At 33.9% G+C, this 22,650-nt stretch overlaps 1 protein-coding gene across 5 annotated transcripts in view; it reads left to right on the forward strand.

Moving 5' to 3' along the window:
* The window catches only part of LOC149808247 (girdin-like), a 192,340-nt gene that overhangs the window by 98,602 nt on the left and 71,088 nt on the right, over nt 1–22,650 (forward strand). For all 5 annotated transcript variants that reach the window (XM_089975398.1, XM_089975403.1, XM_089975410.1 and 2 more), the window contains exons 12-14: nt 2,222–2,357; nt 3,212–4,599; nt 6,505–6,632. In XM_089975398.1, coding sequence (XP_089831524.1) covers nt 2,222–2,357; nt 3,212–4,599; nt 6,505–6,632 — 1,652 coding nt within the window. The remainder of the gene's footprint in view (nt 1–2,221; nt 2,358–3,211; nt 4,600–6,504; nt 6,633–22,650) is intronic.

A 22,650-nucleotide genomic window follows, 5' to 3' on the forward strand; every position in this document is an offset into this window, starting at 1 on the left:
TGATTGTTCTTTGAAAACTTGGCCTGGCTAAATGAACGGAAATACTTAGATGATATGAATGTAATTTTGACTTAAAAGTTTCCAGCTAGTACAAAACAAGATATGACACATCAACAGATAACATTAGACATGAATACACGTATATGTGCCAATGAGTTGTTCTCGGAAAAAACGTAATATACTAGTAAAAACCCACATTAACACGACCCTGCTATTAACGCATACCAATTTTTTGGACCCCAATTATCGCAGGGTTCCACTGTATGTAGAGTTCTTATATTAAAAAAATGGGGGTCATAGATAATTAAATGCATTAATTATAGATGTATTAAATCAGTCATAAATACAATATATTCATACTAGTGATATGTATTCTGTTGAAATATAATGGGGAAAAAAATTCAAAGTAAAGAAAATTCATTAGTGGAACTGGCAATAACAATATTCTTTAGCATGGGATCATTCTAAAATTCTTCAAATCTTCAAAGAATCTACAGTTATATGGGGGGAGGGATTACTTGTGTGGTCACCATGACAACTAAAGTAAATTCATGTGTTTTTTAAATTATTTTCCATATATGTATTGATTTGTTGTTAATTAACAGTAAATTAACAGAATCAGATTTCATATGGAGATGGTTTGTAAATAACTAAATATTAAAAAAATAATTAAAGTTTGAAGGTTAAACTTTAATCATCAAGCTTAGACCTAGAAATAATGAACTACTGATTGATTTGATATGTAGACAAACATTATCCTACCAATATACACATTTTATATAATTATATTTGATAGAAAAATATCAACTATATTTGAATTTTATTCTTCAGCAATTATTTTTCTGCCTTATTTCCCTATTTTATTGTTATGATAACCATAAACACACATCAGTTTCACTCAAATTTTGTGCGTTAGCAATGTACATGCACATATGTATCACTTTTTAATGTTTGAACCCAGTCAGACAATAAATATTAGTTTTGTTGTCATCATATTAGTTTTCTTCAAGAAGTCTCTTTTTACTCAGAAACTACTCAGCGTACACAGATGGGACTGTTAGACACCAATTAGCATGAGTATCAAAGTCATTTAAAAACATTCTAGCGCTACCAGGATTAAGTTATTGTGTTTAAACTTTGTGTGTGTATGGTAAGTTGTTCGTATAACATAATCTGAGGACTTATTTTAAGGACTCTTAATGGCATGGGAGTTGGCATATTGTGAAACTTAATGTGGAGGAAACTTGATGATCAGAGGACTTGCTTTAATGACTCTTAACGGCACGGGAGTTGGCATATTGTGAAACTTAATGTGGAGGAAACTTGATGATCAGAGGACTTGCTTTAAGGACTCTTAATGGCATGTGAGTTCGCATATTGTGAAACTTGATGTGGAGGAAACTTGATAATCAGAGGACTTGCTTTTAATCTCTTAACGGCATGGGAGTTGGCATATTATGAAACTTGATGTGGAGGAAACTTGATAATCAGAGGACTTGCTTTAAGGACTCTTAACGGCATGGGAGTTGGCATATTGTGAAACTTAATGTGGAGGAAACTTGATGATCAGAGGACTTGCTTTAAGGACTCTTAATGGCATGTGAGTTGGCATATTGTGAAACTTAATGTGGAGGAAACTTGATGATCAGAGGACTTGCTTTAAGGACTCTTAACGGCATGGGAGTTGGCATATTGTGAAACTTAATGTGGAGGAAACTTGATGATCAGAGGACTTGCTTTAAGGACTCTTAATGGCATGTGAGTTCGCATATTGTAAAACTTAATTTGGAGGAAACTTGATAATCAGAGGACTTGCACTCTTTATGTTCAGATAGTGCTTTAAGAATATTTTATATTCACATTGTATGACCTGCAATGTGGATGGAACTGGAGAAAATGAGGACTTAATTCAGGGACTCTTATGTTTATATAGTATAACCTGCAGTATGGAGGGAATTGGAGAATAATAGAATTTGCTTTAAGGACTTATGATGGTGTTGGCATATTGCAACTCCTGTTGTGGAAGTACCTTAAGTGTTCGGAGAAAACCTCTGATCTTGGATTCACACTTAGTTTTTTAGCTGGTACCAGTAATCAGACATAGCTGAAGTAAAAAGCAAGTGTGATGCCACCTAGCTATATAGGTCTTTTAAGTTGAATCAATTTTTGGAATATTGGCAAAAATATGTTTGCATGACATCTTTCCTGTCTTCCTACTTAGGAGCGTGATGCTGACCGTGAACGAATACGTCTGTTAATGGAGGAGAATGCTCAGCTTCAGTTTGAGAAGAAGAGCAGTATGAATGAAAGCACCAACCTTGAACAGGAACTGGAAGCCACTAAATCTCGGATGGCACGTAAGTAACAAAAATAACACTAGTTGCTTTAAACTTGTAAAAAGTTCATCCTTTAATTTTGAATGTTTTTGTCCTTCTTTAATTATATTTGATCAAAATTTTACTTAACATCAGGTAGGTAATGTATTGAATGAAGATTTTGTGTCTTACATTCTTTGTAAAAAGCATTTATATTTAGGAAAGAATGTTATGATTTCTTCCAGTGCTAAAACCTCTTAAGCTACATTGGGGGTTCGGGTGGTCGGGAGAATTTCCTTTATTGTTCAAGGTACCATCACTTGGCGGAGTAAAACAGCCCTAATTATTATTGGTGTCAGGATAATGTGACAGGGTGGGACATAATAGTACATGTCTGCAGCATGATGCCAAAGTTCTAGACATCACTATCAACTGCCACACTGTAGACATCATAGTGATATGACTGAAATTTTTTTAAAGCTATATTATAAGTCTAAATCACACACACTCTTATTCTGCTTCCTTTTCTTCTTCTAAAGCATTATCTTCTTCCTCTTTTCCATGTGATCAGATGAAGATTTTAGTAGAAAAAATTGTGCGAACCATACTCACACATACGATTATTGCTTTGGGCTTTTTGCAAGTTGTATGTCAAAGTTATATATAATCGGCTCCATATCCTTGGACAGGAAAAATAAATATTTCTGTGCCATTGTAATTGATATACCCCAAATTTCCTCCCCTATGGAAAACAATCAGAATGGAAAATGAAATGAAAACTTCAAAAAATGGCTCAGTACATGCCCAGAGAGATCAATGTGAGTAACTGAAATCAAAGTTGCAGTTTACTTGCATGTTGAGTAGACCTGAGCTTACGTTCTTTGTTTTCATTTTAGGGATTGGAGGGTCACTATCAGAGCAGATCCATGAAACTACAAATGCAAAGATTCTACGGCTGGAACTTGAAAACCAGCGGCTTCAGCAGAAGCTTGAAGATATGCGGGAAAGTGCACTGATTGAAAACACAACACTTCATCTTCAGCTGGAGAAAGAAAATCAGAGACTTTTGAAGAAAATTGACAAATTACAAGAGACAACAAAAGAAAGCCAACAAAAGTATATTGAACTTGAGGAGAAGAATAAAGAACTAGTCACTAAAAAGACAGAATTAACACATACACTTGAGATAGTGAAGGAGAGCAGTGATCGACAGATAAAGGAACTTGAACGTGAGAATGATGACTTAACACAAACAATAGAGATTATTAGGGAAAGAAATGAGCAGACTAATGATTCAAAATTGAAGGATTTAGAACAAGAAAATAAACGGCTTCATGAAACAGTTTCAGTCAAAAACCAGCAGTTATCAAAGTTCGAGTTTGAGAACAGACAACTTCAGAGAACATTCCAGAAATCCAAAGAAAGTGCAGATAAGATAGCAGAATTAGAAAATCAGAATGCTAATTTAGAGAAAGAAAATAGTGAATTGCATAAAAAGCTTCAAACATCAGAATTGACTTCTGAAAAGTATGACAAACTTGAACAGGAAAATTCTAATTTGGAGATAGAGAATAAAAAATTGCAAAGAACTATTCAGAGTTTGCAGTCTGCGTTACAGAAGAAAGAACAGTTAGAACAGGAACACATAAATCTTACAGTGGAAAATCAGAAATTACAAAGGACGTTGGAAAGTATGAAGGAGTCTTCAACAAAAATTGTGGAATTGGAAAATGAAAAGGATTTGCTAAATAGAGAGATTCAGCAGCTGAGGAGGTCTTTAGAAGCTCAAAAGTCTCAGCGAACCAAGTTGGAGCATATGGAATTAGATTTAATGGATTTAGACAATGAAAATCAAAAATTACAAAAGACTTTGGAAATTACAACAAAGAGAGTGGAACACCTTGAAAAGGACAACAGTGAACTTGAGAGTGAAAATGAAAATTTGCAGGAGAAAATAGAGTCAATGAAATATTCTCAGAAAAGGTTGGATGAATTAAATAAGGATAATACAGAGTTGGAGGAGCAAATTCAGAGGATCGGAAAAGAAAAATCCATGCTTGAAAAGGAAAATAAGAAATTGAAAGTATCAAATGAGACAAAGGAGACGGCACTGGAGGAATTGAGGGAGAAGTATAATTCTCTCGACAAAGATTATAAAAACTTAAAGAGACTCACAGAGGTTCAGAAAGATGCAAGTATCAAAGTAAAGGAGATGGAAAAAGAACACAGAGATTTAATCCAGCAGGTTTCTGTGGAAAAGAAAACAGTGTCAACATTGAGAGAGGTAGGTAACTGAATGATTTTCCCTCCATTTGTAGCAAAACATCAGTTATTCAGATTCCTCAAGCGATGTAGAAATGTTTGGATTAATTGGATAATTAGTAATAAGGTTTTTGTTTGTTACTAAATCTTTTAAGTTTTTTGGGGTTGTACATGAGGTTTTAGCTAAACCATTAATATAGCTGAAAGAACTTGGTATAATTTAAGTTATTCTGTATTTTCATTAATAATTTTGTTATTATAAATGATAGTTATAAGCCATGAAAAGAATTCAAATTATTTCAGGATATAAAAGTAGCAAGCAGAAGTTCTTGTGAATGGCTTATTGTTTACAACTGAGACAAGAAGAATTCTTTGTCGTAGAGGCAGAGACAAGAAATTTTTTCCCAATATTTTGACAAGAAGGATAGTTCTGATTCAACATATGTTGCTTAATTTTGGTGCCTACCTCGTTTTAGCCATGGTAACAAGTAATATCCATGTAGAAAGACCTATGATGTACAAGAAACCTTTCCATTTAATAAAACATAAATTGCAGTTGCATCAGTTGATAAATGTAGGGAAGATTTCCATTGGTCAGAACCTTCTGATCAGACACAGTTGCGTTTATTTCTGTATGAACTGTACGGAAAACTACTTTATGCTTCTATAAATAGCATCACGTGCAATGTAACTAATGTAAACACCAAACCGGAAGGCATACATACTGCATGTCTTTGAAATTAAATAAATATAGTGGGTTTAATTTTTGTTTAGAAAATTTAATTAACTGATTTGACATAAGTAAATAACAAATCTTGCTAACCTTTCTGAAGATAACTAATTCTTGCTTTGATTAGGTTTTGAGAAAGGAGGGTAAACTCAAAATCTGCCAAGAAGTTCATTTGGGCTTTGTTCTATGGCACTTTCACTGCAGCTTATTATAAATGAATTTAAAATTAGAGGTAAATGGATAGAGCGATTGGGAGGAGGGTAGGTTCAAAGACTAACATTATAACAATTGGATTTACAGTCCTACAGTGTAAGACAATGACCTTGATAGTTACATTGTGTGGGGGAGTAAAGATCCCGCTATTCTCCCCATCACTGTAACCATTTACCAGGAGTCTTAATTTCATTTGTAATTAGCATCTTTAGGTAGCCTAAACTGTTAATGAACAGGAAAATAGATTTAAAGAAACGAAAATTGGTTACCCGCATATCTGGATAATAACAATTCAGTCACATCCTAAATAAATCCAAGAGTCATTTGTTATGTCAGATAAAAAAAACACATCCTTTACTTTAAATATTGAACTTCTACTCAGATCACATAAGCCAGTTTAGATAAAAGATTAAGACCATGCTGTGGAATGTTCAAAGCCTTAGATCGCCTACCATTGGTAGAATCTTGTCTTTTTATGTTGACATAGCTACTATGTTGCAGATGGAGAAGCCCCTGTTCTATAAATAGCTATGTAGCAGACACCCTCAACAAGAATTCATATGGTAAAATAAAGCTGTAAAACTGATAGGAAACATCTTTTTTTAAAAACAAAATAACAATAAAATATAAATAAAATTGTAAAGAATTGCAGTTATAAGAGTTTAATGTTGTTGTTTTCTGAGTTTATCATGGTATTAGGTATCATTTGCTAACTCACACAGTTTACTTAAAGCCCTTTCAGCATTATTTGCTATGAGATTTGGCAACTAACAGTTTATACCATGATAAACGACATTAAACTCGTAATTAGAATCAAATCTAGAATCTTGTAGGAGAAAACAAAGTGATACTGTAAAGGTGCACTGAAATTATTAGAATCGAAACAGGTACTATATGGGTGCAACACTATTGCTTCAACCAGTGGTTATTATATGCAAGAAGCTCCTACACATACCCCTCGCTAATCCATTGGTTCTGTTTCAGGACCTCGTTAATGAAAAGATCAAGACCCAACAGCTGACTAATGAGTTGGAACGACTAAATGGTGAACTGGAAAAAGTTGGCATCAGCCGAGAGAAGCTGGTCAGGGCAGATCATTCTCATGATGACAGGTATGCTGCATTGTCATGTAGACTACTGTCATCCTTGAAGTATAATTATGTCTAGTTAGTGGAACACAGACCTATGAAAATTGTTGGATGAAACAAACTATGCAATACACCTCTGCTTTGATAACTCGTGCACAACAGGGTCCACAAACGTAGACCGCACTATAAGTTACCGAGGGACCTCCAAAAATTGAAAAAATCCACTTATACATCGAGAAAATTGAGGGGTGGGGGGAAGATAGGGAACTGGGCTGTTTAATGACTGAATCCTTGTTTTATAATCACATCGATAACAATTGTTAATAAAGTTATTTGTTATTCTGTATAAATAACATTTATTTTCAAAATGTCAACATGTGAAAGATCATACCAACTATTTTCAACAGCCATCATGTATATGCAAAAACATTTGTGTATGACATCATTGCTTTTTGTTTTGTTGATTAGTCTGGTTTCCAGAGTGGTATTTAATAGTATACTACCGTGTCGGGAGTCAAATTAGCCATGAACTAGACTAAATGTTGATACCCTACCAAACAAGATTTCTTTTTTTTCAAAAACTAGCGACATTTATTTTGTGAGACAATCGCCTACATTAAAACTCAATTTTTTTATTGTTCAGTTAGTACAATATTGATGTCATGATTTCACTGAAAGTAATGGTGAAGCTTCTTTTCATCCTTGAGGATATCTCTAAGTGCCAGTTAAGGAATTATCTGAAAATCGCTTGCCCACAATGGTCCGTATATGTGAAACCAAGCTATTTATTTAAGTATTCGCTTTGCTTGGTTGCCTTGATATCTTGGATCACAGTTGTGAATGAGTCGGTTAATTTAAGGTAGTTTATGTTACAGACACAATAACATTTATAACAGTGTTCAATTGATTAACTGAAGTGAGTTCACCCGACATATGACCATGGCCGCTTGATTTTAAGTACACCACTCCCTCGATAACTCGCGCACATCGGGGTCCAGAAACATCGACCGCACTATAAGCGAGGGGCGAGTTATCGAGGGACCTATAAAATAAACCCAAAACCAATAAAGTGATTGACGACATAACGGAAAAATAAGAGGGGGGGGGGTAGGCAGATTATACTGTTGAATACTCACTTTATAATCGTTCTGAGATTAACTGTTAATAAATATCTCTTCATAACGGTGTACTTTATTATTTTCTCATAGGACAACATTAAAATTTCAGGATAAATTACAGTATATTGAGGCGATCATCGAAAACATTATTCCACGTGGTTTCCGTGCGCTGAACATGTGTACCACTTAACACATTGTGTACTGTGTCACTAATTTTTATGTTGAATTGTATACATTCTAGTTTTATTGTTTGAGCCAAATTAGAAGTTTTTTTTATACACAAAAGATCGACTCTTTTTGAGAAACAGTGTCGATCGAACGATATATAGATAGATAGATTTGAATGCGATAGAAGTAAAATGGAAAACAAAAAAAAAAAAACAAGAGTTAATCAGTACTAACTTATTTAATTGGTCTACAAATTTAAAACAACGTAAATTAGAACAAGTTAATACTTGCCGTTTGTGCCACGCTTGACAAATATCAATTCACTTTTTGAAAAAATCAATTTTTTGTGTGTGTGTGTTACTCCTTGGGTTCTCTGCCGCCGAGCAAAATCCCTCAGATTTCTCAACTGCATGAGCTTTACGTAGTCAACATTTTGGGTCTCCAGCCACCTTATGGCAATATCAAAATATTTGCTTCCTGTGCAGAGGGGTGGGGGTGCAACATCTGTGTCTGCATCACTTTCAATACTTGTGTTACTCCAGTTAGAATCGTCTTCTGCTGCAAATTTGTTCTCTATAGAAATAATTATAGTTTCATCTGACATGTATTCAGCTGTAGGGCAATCATTGTCAGCACAAATCCACTCCTCCATCAAGAGAAACGCCATCTCAGGACCATGAGTCTGTACTAATTTCTCCCAAACAGCCTCGGCATTAATGACGTCAGTTTCACTGAAACATTCGAAGTCACTATAATCGTCGTTGTCTCTGTTACTGTTTTGCTTTACGTCAAAGGCAGCTCCAAGACCCTTAATCCAGCACCCGAGGTCTCTTGTAATCGATTTTTTTTTTTTTAATGCAACAAACACTTCCCCAAGTTGTTGATCAAAACAAAGCCGGCATGTACATGTAATTAGGTTCTCACAGAAGTACTCACGGGTTTCGATGTGACGGTCGATTGACTCTTTTCATGTTTTCAATGAACAGACTATGTTGTGATTATAATGTTTACACTGAAACGGAATTAAAGGATTAGAACGTGACTTTCACACAGGAAGTCGTTTAATTGGTGTTTATTTCATTCTCTGTTTCCGCCTGTTAACATTTACCAGAAGTTTTCATTGATCGCTATTTCACCAGACTGTTTATTTACAGTATAATGACAACTATTTATCCTAAAAACTTACATAATATATGATATCTTTAAACAGAGGTCTCGCTAGGATTTTAAAACTGGGTCTTTCTGCCTCTGAATTCAATCACTAAATATCAGTATATTTTCTCACTCGGCCGCCAAGTCAAAGCCTTTGAACTAGTTGCCTAGCTGTTGCATCATGTTCTTTTTTTTTTTAATGTACTCTTATGAAATAGCAACAGTACATCAAAGAGTCTTTCAGTCACTGAATTCTGTCATTGTAAATATCAGCACAGTAAACTGATCAACACATTTTCCCACAAAGCAGGTGGCTGAAACAGGACCGGCAGATCTTTGAATTTTCCCGCGCACCTATTACATGCGTACGGAGGACTCCCGCCTCAGTGATTTTCTGCGTCCCAGATCAAAAATTGGCATCCAAATACGCGTAATCAAGCGTTTTCGAGATCTCTGAAATTAATTCTTCTCTAGAACTGGCAAATTTCAAAATATGGATTATATTTTTACGGGCATTAATCACCATTTTCGATGATAAAACGAGCAATGTATCAAGGTTTAATTTATCAATTCTTATCGTAATTTTTTTCATGTTCAGCATATTTTAAAGATATTTTAAATACATTTGCTCTGGAAAAAATCGGGAGCCAAGACGGACACCGCGTTATAAGCGGGATCGCGAGTTATCCGGGCGCGAGTTATCGAGGGAGCGGTGTATGTAGGATTTGGGTGCATTTGAACTTTTTTTAATTCCACCTCCTTTAATTGATTCAAAAGACATAATAAAAATTTTCATTCAGGGCAACAATACAACAAATACTTCCGCAAGTCAGTTATCAAAACAACGTCAGCACTTAATTTGGTTTCAGAGAAATGCTTGCGGACATAGCTGTTATGGTAGATTGACACAATTTACATTTAAATACACATTGCATTTATGATGATTACACTTAAGAGGAACTAAACGATAGAATTAAAACACAAATTTAATCAATTATATGACTATTTTTAAAAGTTGATAATTTCAAAATATTGATTAAAATTTCCAGATCATTTCTACCATTTTTGAACATAAAACAAGTGATATATCAATGTTTCAGTTACCAATTTTCATCGTGATTTTTTTTCAAGTTCAAGAAATAGGGATATTTTTTAAATATATTTTCTGGTTTTAAAAAATGGGATCTATGCCTGGCCCTGCATTATAAGCAGGTTCACGAGTTATGAGGACATGAGATATCGAGGGAGTGGTGTACATGGATCAGATTTTGTGTAACTAAATTAATCTTCTGTACCATCATTTAAATTAGTTATAGTTGCCTGGCTTTCATACTTTAATTTCTGCAGTTTAAGTTTACCAAGGAGTTTGGGATTTAGCCCTATTTTGTATACACCTTGAAATATTGATAAGACATTGAGTTTGGATTTCCAGCATTCCATGAGATCATTTACAGGAGTTATTCCCCCTGATTGCTTGTCCTTTTGACTTTGGTTTTCACATGATAATTTTAATGTTTGTTAGACTTCGACCATAACTAGCATTCAGCTTTAGATTGATGAGACATTGAATGATCTTTATGAGTTAGGCCAAATATTCCCTTTTCTAGTTTTGGCTTCTGCAGAATAACTTTTCTTAGAATTTTGCTATTTCAACCAAATTTAACATGCTCCTTTTAAGTACCTTTTATTTTCATAATTCCACAATATCATCTACAGGAATTATGGCCCTGTCATTCCATGACATAATCTACAGGAGTTATGGCCCTGTGTCATTCCATGTCAATATACAGAAGTTATTGCCTTGTCATTCCATGACATAATCTGCAGGAGTTATGGCCCTGTGTCATTCCATGTCAATATACAGAAGTTATTGCCTTGTCATTCCATGACATTATATACAGGAGTTATGGCCCTGTGTCATTCCATGTCAATATACAGAAGTTATTGCCTTGTCATTCCATGACATTATATACAGGAGTTGTGACTTGCAGCTTTATATTGATCAGACCTTCACTGAATATGATTTGCACCTTTCCACATTAAAGATTTACAAGTGTTACTGATCCTGAATGTCCTTTCTCTTAAATTTGTGTCCAATGTTTAAAAATCAGATATGGAGGACATCTTTATTTAGGTTCATTTTTCCTGCTTTTGTACAACAGCATGTGTACTTAAAAATTCACTTCTCTGGTAAATTTACTAAATTCCCAAATAATACCACTAAAATCAGCAAGGAGTTAGAGTTCTTACCAGTTGAATTATCCCCTTGGTTTATACTTGATTGTTTCTTTCTCCTTATGTGTTATGTTATTCCAGAAGGAGCCAGTTATCCATTAATGTTGAAGTGTATTGACTGAACTGTCATTTCAGATGAAAAGAAATTTTTGGTGTACAGCATGTGGTCATAAACAGATTTTTAGAAGTTGGATGGCTTGTACTTTAAATAAGCAGGAAACATTGACTTTGTTTTCAGTTAGAAGGTCAAAGCTCGGGGTCAATGTGGCAAAAAGAAGTAGCGTTTTTGCATAATAAGTTTAGTTGTTGAACACATACCTTAGCCAAGTTTTTTGAAGGGCTTGCACTTAAAGACTGGGCACAGACTACCAAAACCTGATCTGCTGGTTTTGTCAAAATTCAGATTCACAGCAAGAAGCTTAGCGATGTGTCCTAGTTCATGATTTCTCAACGATTTAATAGAATCCATTAAAAGGTTGATTTAGCATAATCCGTCTAAAGGTTGATTAAGCATAATCCATCTAAAGTTTGATTTAGCATAATCCATAAGAAGTTTGATTTAGCATAATCCATAAGAAGTTTGATTTAGCATAATCCATAAGAAGTTTGATTTAGCATAATCCATAAGAAGTTTGATTTCGCATAATCCATAAGAAGTTTGATTTAGCATAATCCATAAAAAGTTTGATTTAGCATAATCCATTAAAAGGTTGATTTAGCATAATCCATTAAAAGGTTGATTTAGCATAATCCATAAAAAGTTTGATCTAGCATAATCCATCAATAGGTTGATTTAGTATAATCCATTAAAAGGTTGATTTAGCATAATCTGTCCAAAGCTTGACAGGTTGATTTTGCTGTAGAAACATTGATTTAGTATAATCCATCAAAAGGTTGATTTAGCTGTCAAAACATTGATTTAGTATAGTCCATTAAAAGATTGATTTATCATAATCCATCTAAAGGTTGATCTAGCATAATCCATCAATAGGTTGATTTAGTATAATCCATGAAAAGGTTGATTTAGCATAATCTGTCCAAAGGTTGATTTAGCTGTAGCAACATTGATTTAGTATAATCCATCAGAAGGTTGATTTAGTATAATCCATCTGAAAGTTGATTTATCTGTCAAAACATTGATTTAGTATAATCCATCAAAACATTGATTTAGTATAATCCATCAGAAAGTTGATTTAGCTGTCAAAACATTGATTTAGTGTAATCCATTAAAACATTGATTTAGTATAATCCATCAAAAGGTTGATTTAGCTGTCAAAATGTTGATTTAGTATAATCCATCAAAACATTGATTTAGTATAATCCATCTGAAAGTTGATTTAGCTGTCAAAACATTGATTTAGTATAATCCATCAAAACATTGATTTAGTATAATCCATCAGAAAGTTGATTTAGCTATCAAAACATTGATTTAGTGTAATCCATTAAAACATTGATTTAGTATAATCCATCAAAAGGTTGATTTAGCTGTCAAAATGTTGATTTAGTATAATCCATCAAAACATTGATTTAGTATAATCCATCAAAACATTGATTTAGTATAATCCATCAAAAAGTTGATTTAGCTGTCAAAATGTTGATTTAGTATAATCCATCAAAACATTGATTTAGTATAATCCATCAAAACATTGATTTAGTATAATCCATCAAAAGGTTGATTTAGCTGTCAAAACATTGATTTAGTATAGTCCATTAAAAGATTGATTTATCATGATCCATCTAAAGGTTGATCTAGCATAATCCATCAATAGGTTGATTTAGTATAATCCATGAAAAGGTTGATTTAGCATAATCTGTCCAAAGGTTGATTTAGCTGTAGAAACATTGATTTAGTATAATCCATCAGAAGGTTGATGTCAAAACATTGATTTAGTATAATCCATCAAAACATTGATTTAGTATAATCCATCTGAAAGTTGATTTAGCTGTCAAAACATTGATTTAGTATAATCCATCAAAACATTGATTTAGTATAATCCATCAGAAAGTTGATTTAGCTGTCAAAACATTGATTTAGTGTAATCCATTAAAACATTGATTTAGTATAATCCATCAAAAGGTTGATTTAGCTGTCAAAATGTTGATTTAGTATAATCCATGAAAACATTGATTTAGTATAATCCATCAAAACATCGATTTAGTATAATCCATCAGAAAGTTGATTTAGCTGTCAAAATGTTGATTTAGTATAATCCATCAAAACATTGATGTAGTATAATCCATCAGAAAGTTGATTTAGCTGTCAAAATGTTGATTTAGTATAATCCATCAAAATGTTGTGGAGTATGGAAAGTGCAATTGTTCTCAAATTCTAAGGATTTCAGATTACTAATGCGATGACATCCTTAAGTCTATAGAGCACATGCTGTCACTGTGTTGATGTCATTAACCAATGAGACCTTATTTCATTTAATATTACTTGGCAACAGTAACATAGATCATGAATTAAATTGGTACTGTGTCTTTTAGTACCTGAGTATCTGACCAGTGAAAGAGGGTTTTACGTAAACATAATAATGTTGTTTACTACATGGCAGGCATATAATGTGCTATTTATGACACTCTTGATTGTTTAAGCTTTTTGATTACTTATATTGATATAATCCCTTTATCAATTCACCTCATGTTTGAAATACATGTAAAATATTATCACATAGTCCCTTCTCTCAGAACCACCCCTTCTGCCAGTTTCAGCCCATGGGTGTGGCCCTGGGGTCACTAATTATATTTTGAACACAGGTTAAAGTTTTAACGTTTTTGGTTTTTTCTTCACATATATTTCCTTAACCAATTCATTTCCTGTTTAGAATACATCATCATACTCTGACTGTGTGTATATTGCTACTGCTAACCCCGAGTCAAGTCCCAGGGTGGGGTCATGGGGTCAATATATAAGGCTTGTATTAATTCAAGCTTTTATTCCATCACTAATGTTTTAATGAATGTTTTAACCAATTCACTATACATGTGGAGCATTGTAAGATACCAGATTTGCCATTTTCCCCATAACTGCCACTGTTCTCTGTGTTATAACCCTGGATAGGACCAATGAGGCTACAAAGTAGGACACTTTTTGGCTAATTTTGTTCAGATATTCAAATAACCTCTTACTTAATTGACATGAAAGTTAGGAATAAGATATGATCTCATTCTTCCATTTTCCCCTATACTTTTAATTTCTACAGGTTATGTCCCAATGAGGGGCTGTTTGGTCAAATCTAGGATTAGTAACTTGCTTTTGGTTACAGTTTTTGTACCCTATTTGGATTATATAATTCCTTACATTTGGTGGCATTCCTGTGCTTGGGGAATGCCTCTGGTCACAGTTATGGGATTGTACTCTGTACCCTTGATGTATTTGGGGAGGGGGTATATTGTGTTTCTCAAAAACATGGTTCATGTTATAGTAGCATTATATCATTCTTAGACATAAAAATACTTTCAGAATTTTTAATTTTTGCAGAGCTTTCATTAAATAAGTGATTATACAATAAATTACATAAGTCCCTCTCAACACAGACTTTGGTTTTGCTGATGTAGGTAGTTTTTTACATTTTTGCTTATATCTAAAAATGTTGAAATTTATTTGCCAAAAGAGGAAAATTGACAGAAAACATTTGTATGACTGTGATTGTGGGGAGATAATGTAAGACCATATGTTTATAATGCTTAAAGTCTTAAGATTAGTTTTTCTTTAATAATAATTAAAAGAAATTGCATACACAGTGAAAACCTGTCTAAAAGAAATGGTACGGGACATATGTACTTTGTATGGTAGGTTGGCCTGATAAAGCAAAACTTATTCCATTTGAACGCTGAATGAACAAGCTATTTTGAACCTCTGTATAATGAGCGCACACACACACACACAGAGAGGAAATTCCTAGTATATGAAATTAGCAGGCAGTTAACATTATCTGTTAGTACTACAAGCTGGACCTCTGTGGACATAATGTTTCTATGACAAGATAAGGAAAACAGTGTTTGCAAATTCTTAGGCAATTACTTCTGTTATATAAAAAAGTGATTTGGAAAAGGATATAGTGTTGTTGTGTTGGTGTTAGACATTTGACCACCACATAAAGAACAAATATATAAGGATTTTCAATGGGGATCACACAGAAATGTCCATTTTTGGCAGGTGTATGCTATATGGGGTGTTGTTTAAGACACGTTTAATGTTATCCAGGATTTTTCTTCTTAATATCAGTTTGAATAGAATAAAAAACACTGATTATTCTGTTTTTAGGTACTGCATGTAAACATCAGTTATTTCTTATTAGAATAGCTTACCAAACTATAATTCCTTGCATCCTCCATGAGTTTTGCATTGTGCATCTTGCATTGCCCATATGTCACCGATTGCATGCTACCAGTCTGGAGTCCGTATTTCTGATCCAGTTTCAGTAAAACTTGTAATACAGGTTTATATCATCAAAATATCAGATGAGTTAGATAATGAGCAAAATCCTTGCATATTAATAACATAATCTGGTATCGGATTGTTGAACCTTGTCATCACTCTGGAGGCCGTATTTCTAATTTAATTTTGATTAAATTTGGAATGTATGCTTAAATCATTAAGATCTCAGATAAGTTCAGTAATGATCGAGACCTGTGCATAATGATGAGATGATCTTGCATCTGATTGGCTGGTCTTGTCAGTACTATGGAGGCCACATTTATGATCGATAGTTGATTAGACTTGGAATAAAATATCTCAGACTCGGATGAATTCGATAATGAGCAAGATCTTAGCATACTAATTAAGGTACCTTGCATCTAATTGGATGAGCTTGTTACCTGACTTGAAGCCGTATTTCTGGTTTTATTTTTCCACCCTGCAAGACGGAAGCATTTGGATGTGAACTTGAATAAGAAATTTATGTTAATACCCCTCCCCCCCAAAAAAAATCTTGGACTTTTGAAGAAGTTCTGACCATATGTTATAAAAAATTTATGTGTTACCTTTATTGTTTATTTCATATTCTTTTACAGAATTTTAATGTTTTTTTCTTGTATTGTTTGTTATAAATCATGTTTACATTTATTTGGATGGGTTTATCATCCTAAAGTTTATATGCAGTTCATTTTATATTGGTTGAATTTTACATTTAGTTGATACAGTATAGCCATTATTGTGCTTGTGTGCCTTGCAATGCTGCTATATACATGCATCTGATTTGGATCAAATTTGAATTCTGTGCTTATGTCATTAAAGGCTTGGATGGGTTGATATATGTGCATATTAATGAGGTAATTTTGCATCTAATTGGCTGTCCTTGTTACATCATCAGGTGGCCATATTTCTAATCAGATTTTGATTGAACTTGGAATATATGCTCAGATCTTGGAATCGTGCATATTAATGAGGTGATCTTGCATCTGATTGACCGAGCTTATTACCACTCTGATCAGATTTTGTTTTATATCATGAAGATATGTTTTTTTATTATGAGTAAGATCTATACATATTAACGAGGTGATCTCACTTATGATTGGCTGAGCCTTTTACCACTTTAGAGGCAATATAAATTTATGACCTGAGTTAAAACATACTTGGTAAATAGGTTAATATTAAGAAGCTGTTAAACTGTTTTCATTATGACTGAGACTGATGCATATATAAAAAAGTAGTGTTGTATCAAATGAGGAGATTTCTTACCACTCTGTTCACTGTTATTTTGATAGAATTTTTTTATCAGACTTGGTAAACAGGCTTATGTCATCAAGATCTTGGTTGAGTATGATAATGGATGAAATTCATTTGTACTGTTTGATGTGACCTTGTATCTGATTGGCTGGGCTTGTCTGATCAGATTTTAATAAAACTTGTTAAATAGTTTTATATTATCTAGCTGTTTGACAAGTTTGATTAATGGATCAATTTTTGCTTATTAATGAGAAAAACTTGTATTTGATTTGCTGAGCTTAATTGTTACCACTTAAGAGACTGACTTCCAGTCAGAGTTTGTTCCACCTTAAGCTTATATTATCATTGTCATAGACAGGTTGTGTAGTCAGTAAGTTCTGTGAACATTAACGAGATACTTTGCATTTGACTGGCTGATTTTATTACCTTGTCAGATCTTCAGACTGTATTTCTCATCCAATCATTAAATGGGTTTATATCATCAAGATCTTGGATGGCTTCAGTTTCGAGCAAGATACTGTCTGCGTTAATATGACATTATCTTTAAGACAAACTTTCATCAGGATATAGTAAAATTGGTAAAATCAATATCATATAAAGTTTGGGTGATTATTTACTTATGTTCTAACAATGCTACACAAACTAAATTAGTTAATTGTTCAACTGTTAAGTTATATAAGGAAGGTGAGCAATATCAGGCCCACTTAGCCCTCTTGTTGAATTATTCTATTTATTTACTTGTTCATATATTAAAAATAATTATGCTTTGATATTCCTTTAATTATCATAATGGAAAAAATATCAATGTTATCCGTTCTTTATTCTTTGTGTCAACATTATAAAATGCTTGCTTTCACGGCTGTATGGATCCAGGTTATGTTATTGTTTACATTTATTTTCCTTCTGCACCCTCCACAGAGGAAATTATTACTCCTCTCATTGATTAGATGACTTCAACTAAACGGTAAAATTGATCTACTCCATGTATTCACTTTCAAGTATTCCATATTTGATACCCAAGAATGCCTGTTTTGCAATGGCCACCAATCATGTATTTCAGTTATTAAATACTGAAAAATAGACACCACCTGTTACTGAGTGTTAAGCTAAATATTTCTGTAATATCCAATCAAAGTATTACAGTTTAAACTTTTAAAAATGTTTAATGTTTGAAGAGGTAAAAAGAAGGAAGATTATGCTTGTTGTGTTTGCACTGGAAGCAAAAGGGTTAATTATAAGGAAGAAGAAAAGTGTATGTTTCTATTGTGAATGAAGTGGTAATATGTCAACAAGACTTTAACTTTGTATTGAAGTGGAGTCAAGCTAACAATCCTTTCCTTAGTGGCAGTGTATGTGTTATAACTTGGCTCCTCAGTTTGAGTGGAAATGAATAACCAACCTGTGCAGCAAATGCAACAGACAGGACAGTGCAGTATTCTTCAATCCTTACCAATGGAAGAACAAATTCAAAAAAATTGTTCAATGGAGTTTCAGGACTTGAAACAAGAAGTCTATTTGTAAGTTTATTTGGCGTGTCTTCATGCAATGTTTATGGTTTTGTTGATAGTTTTTATGCAGTTTATCTTGAAAAAGACATACATGGTACTTATGTTAGTAATAATTCATTTTAGAAATTCATGTTTGCTCTCATTTGCATGATCTGACCATCGTAATGTTTGTGAATTTGTATCTTTCTTCTATAAACAGTGTATGTGCATGATAAGTAGGACTTGGAACATTTTCAGTTCAGACTTTCCAGCTCTGTTATATGTAACATATCCACTGATTTATTACCTGAGAAAACTTAGTTTTTATCATACAGGTCTAGTTAACCTCCATCATTCCTAAAATTTCCTTTTTTGAAGTCTTCTCATGTGTAAATGTTTTATTCGCTACAGTTTAATCAAATTAAAGTCCTTATGATGGTGTTCTGATTTGTCAGGGTGAAGCATTTTCTAGTTTAGAAAAGACTTGCAGCTACATTGATTTGAAATGAAATCCATGAGAATTTGAACCGCTATGAATTTAGACATGGTTATTTATCTGTAATGAAAAACAGTTGGGTTTTTTTCTATGAATTTAATACCCACATGGCTATTTAAAAGGCCTGTTGTTGTCTTGAATAATAAAGCAAAGAATTAAATAGTTCCATGACTAAACCTAAGTACCTAAAAGATGTGTACAAGATTTTTAAATGATGGAAATTGTGATTTCTTCTTTTTCATATGAACTTGATAATAATCGTCATCAACCTTTTATTTTCTTACCATTTATACAGTGGTGACCTGCCACATCAACGTTTTAAAAAGTCACAAATCTTCTACATCGTTTGCTGTAGTCAAGTCAGGCTTTGGAAATGTATTACTTTGGGTCTAAAATTCGTACCCCGTTATACGGCTTGCAGTTCCAGTATTATCTGCAAAACCAGAAAGCTTGTTTGCATCGTTGTCAACAGAAATGATATTTCGCATTACAGGTTTTGAAAGTTCTCTTGCCACAGTAGCTTAGTGATTAGCGTACGAGACTCGGAATGCACGTTTGAATCGTACCATGAGAACAGTGTGGGTGAGCTTAAGTTTTATGCCACAGTTTGCACTCTGTTGTGCACGGCTTGCCTGCATATGCAGACATGTTTCATTGGCAATAATATTTAAGTTCTGTGCTAAGTTTCTGAAGTCTCAGATCTTGACGAGTTTCTGCATTCATCTTGAACTTGAAATATAATACTTTAAATCATTGGTTATCTCAGTGGGTTATTAGCTTGTGTGCCCCCTGAATTGTTTAGATGTTACAACGTACATGTAACTGTAAAATGACAAATTTCCATAACACCTGCAATGTAACATAAATCAGAAACGAACACATTTAAATATAATCTTTGACTGTTACAGAAAGAAACACATTTAAACATAATTTTTGACAGTTATATTTACAGAAACAAACACAGCTGAACATAATTGTTTACATTTTTAGTTACAGTGGTATTGACGAGTTACAAGATTAAATTTTTTAACACATTAACCCCTGGAGGTTTTTGTCGTTTTGCCTGAAATTCGAGTAGGAAACACATTTTGAAAGATATTTCTGAATAGATCCGAAAACACCAAATCCCAGGTGATCTTCAGTAACATACTGCCTAGTTAGAAACATTGTTTTTCATTGGCTATTTTTTTTTTTTTTGGTGCTAAACAGAGCCATTATTTTTGTATCGAGACCACTCTTTATTCCAAATGCCCATCTTATCCTACTTTTTGCAAAGGTTCATCTGTCTGTTTGCAGTTATACCAGTTTGCCTTAGATCTGAGACCAAAAAGTCTAAAATCCTGACACAAAATCGGATTCTAACCATGGGCGAATTTTAGTAGAAAAAAATTGGGTCCAAAAAATGAAGTTTTTCCCTCTCTCTTTTATAGTGCAACTAGAAATTCCAGATTATTTGGTATCATTGTAGAGCTACCTCTGTCTGCCTTTCTATAAAACCACCCACTTTAGTGTATCTTGCATAACCATGATGCTACACAGCTCGGCAGTAGGCTACTATCTCCTGCCACGTTAACTTGTCACTAGGGGTTAATGTGTTAAGTGAAAGAAAATGTATTGGGGGAGGGTGAGATATCGTGACAGAAAGTTTGTTCTTACACCTGATTGTCACTGAGTGCTACTTTTGCAAAATCCAATTGGTAACATAGAATTCCAAAGCTTATCAAGCATAATTAAAAACACATTAAGGGTAAGATAATTAAAAAGACATGACAGTCTGATCAAAGGCATTTTGTCCTCTAAGGATAATTAACTGTGAATCAGCAATCGCTAGTAGATTAACAGCTCACAAAAGTTAATCATCTACTGGCACAGGTATTAATAGAATCCATGTCAGCTAAGTTTACCATGAATTTAAGCCCTTTTACCACACATAGAGGGACCGTCCATCATACCAAGTTATCGTTCCATCATGGATATTCTGAGTAGATCTGTAATAGGTGAGAGATGCAAAATCTTACCATGACTTTTAGTAATAAGAAGGGTATCTTAATAATATTTTTGTAATTTATACTTTTTTGCTTTTAGAATGTCAAATGTTGACAAAATGTTACTTTTGATTTAGTCACTGATATCAGTACAGCAAACTATTGGAACAATGTAATCAAGATACTTCTGTCCCCAGTTCTACTTTTTGAAAAAAATTTGATCATCTAGATCAGTGATGTCCAACCTTTTTGACACCATGGGCCACTGAAAAATGTTTTTCTTGAAGCCGTGAGCCGCAGCAGAAAACTGAAAAGCAACGACTGTATAGCTGCTCGAGCTCTAGCGGGCCATTTAAAATCCCCCCATGGGCCGCATGTCGCCCATGGGCTGCTGGTTGGACAGTACTGATCTAGATGATGAGATATCTGGACAAAGTCTCTGCCTCCAATTGATCCAGATAATCAACATTTTACTGTATTACTCTTTGTCTGCAGTTTTGTACCACGCTGAGCTAGAATTTCCTGTCTTACCTTAGTAAGCAGAAAGTTGTCATCATATCATTTATAGCTATTACACCATATTTTGCAGAACCCATGCTTCGCTTTACAAACAAGAAGTGCACATTATATTATTTTCGTATATCATGCATACATATTTGGCATTACTGTATCACTTGCATAATTAGTATGATTTTTACTTTTTTATCAGTGTCAGCAATGGCATCATTGTATTCAATGGTGTTAGAGTTGTGCATGACATTGTTGTAAAAGTCGCATTTCATCATCCTCTTAGGGGCTCTCATTTGATATATTTTAATATCAAAATTCATTTTGGCATTTTCCCCAATCGGATAATTGTATGCTATACTAATAACATAAAGGCCATGCCTGTTTAATAGATTTCTTTTACAGTTTTAAATAGGAAAGAAATAGGAATACTTTTTTCTTGCTGGGATCAGCCTAGCTCAATTCTACTAATGTGGGATCAACCCAGAATACACTCCTTTGTGGGGATCAGTCTAGAATACATTTAGTTAAGTTGGGATCAGCCCAGAATACACTAATATCCTGAGATCAGCCATGCACATATCCTGCTTATCTGGGATCAGCCCAGAATGCACTTGAATGCTTGGATCAGCCTAGCGCATATTTTACTTGAGCTGGGGTGAGCCTAACAGAAGCTGGGATCAGCCCAGAATATACTGGGATCAACCTAGCACCAATTATACTTGGCTGGGGTCAGTCTAGAAAACACTGTAATGCTGGGATCAGCCTAGCATATATTTAAGATGACATCAGCCCAGAATACACTATTATGCTGGGATCAGCCTAGCACCAGATTTACTTGAGCTGGGATCAGCCTAGCACCAATTCTACTTGACCTGTGATCAGCCCAGAATACACTGTAATGCTGGGATCAGCCTAACACTGATTGGGAATTATCATAGTCTTGTACATTCAGATTCTAGCCCATGAGTAGACCCCACAGAGAAAGCCAAATATTTTAATTAAGTATGGATGTTATTGTAGTTGTGAATGTTGATGATGTAGATTATTGTCAATAATGACTAGTGGCTGTTTGAGAGAAAGAAAGAGAGAGAGAGAGACTGAATGCATATGCATGTGTATCCTTTATTTTCCTACAATGCATTATTAAATCTTTCCTCATACAATTCTGTATTTTTGTTGTGCATAAATTGTCACATTAGTTGCTGCATTCTAGAGAAGCT

The sequence above is a fragment of the Sinohyriopsis cumingii genome, chromosome 1 (assembly GCF_028554795.1).
Source record: "Sinohyriopsis cumingii isolate HCF-2022 chromosome 1, ASM2855479v2, whole genome shotgun sequence".
Classification (NCBI taxonomy): Eukaryota; Metazoa; Mollusca; class Bivalvia; order Unionida; family Unionidae; genus Sinohyriopsis; species Sinohyriopsis cumingii.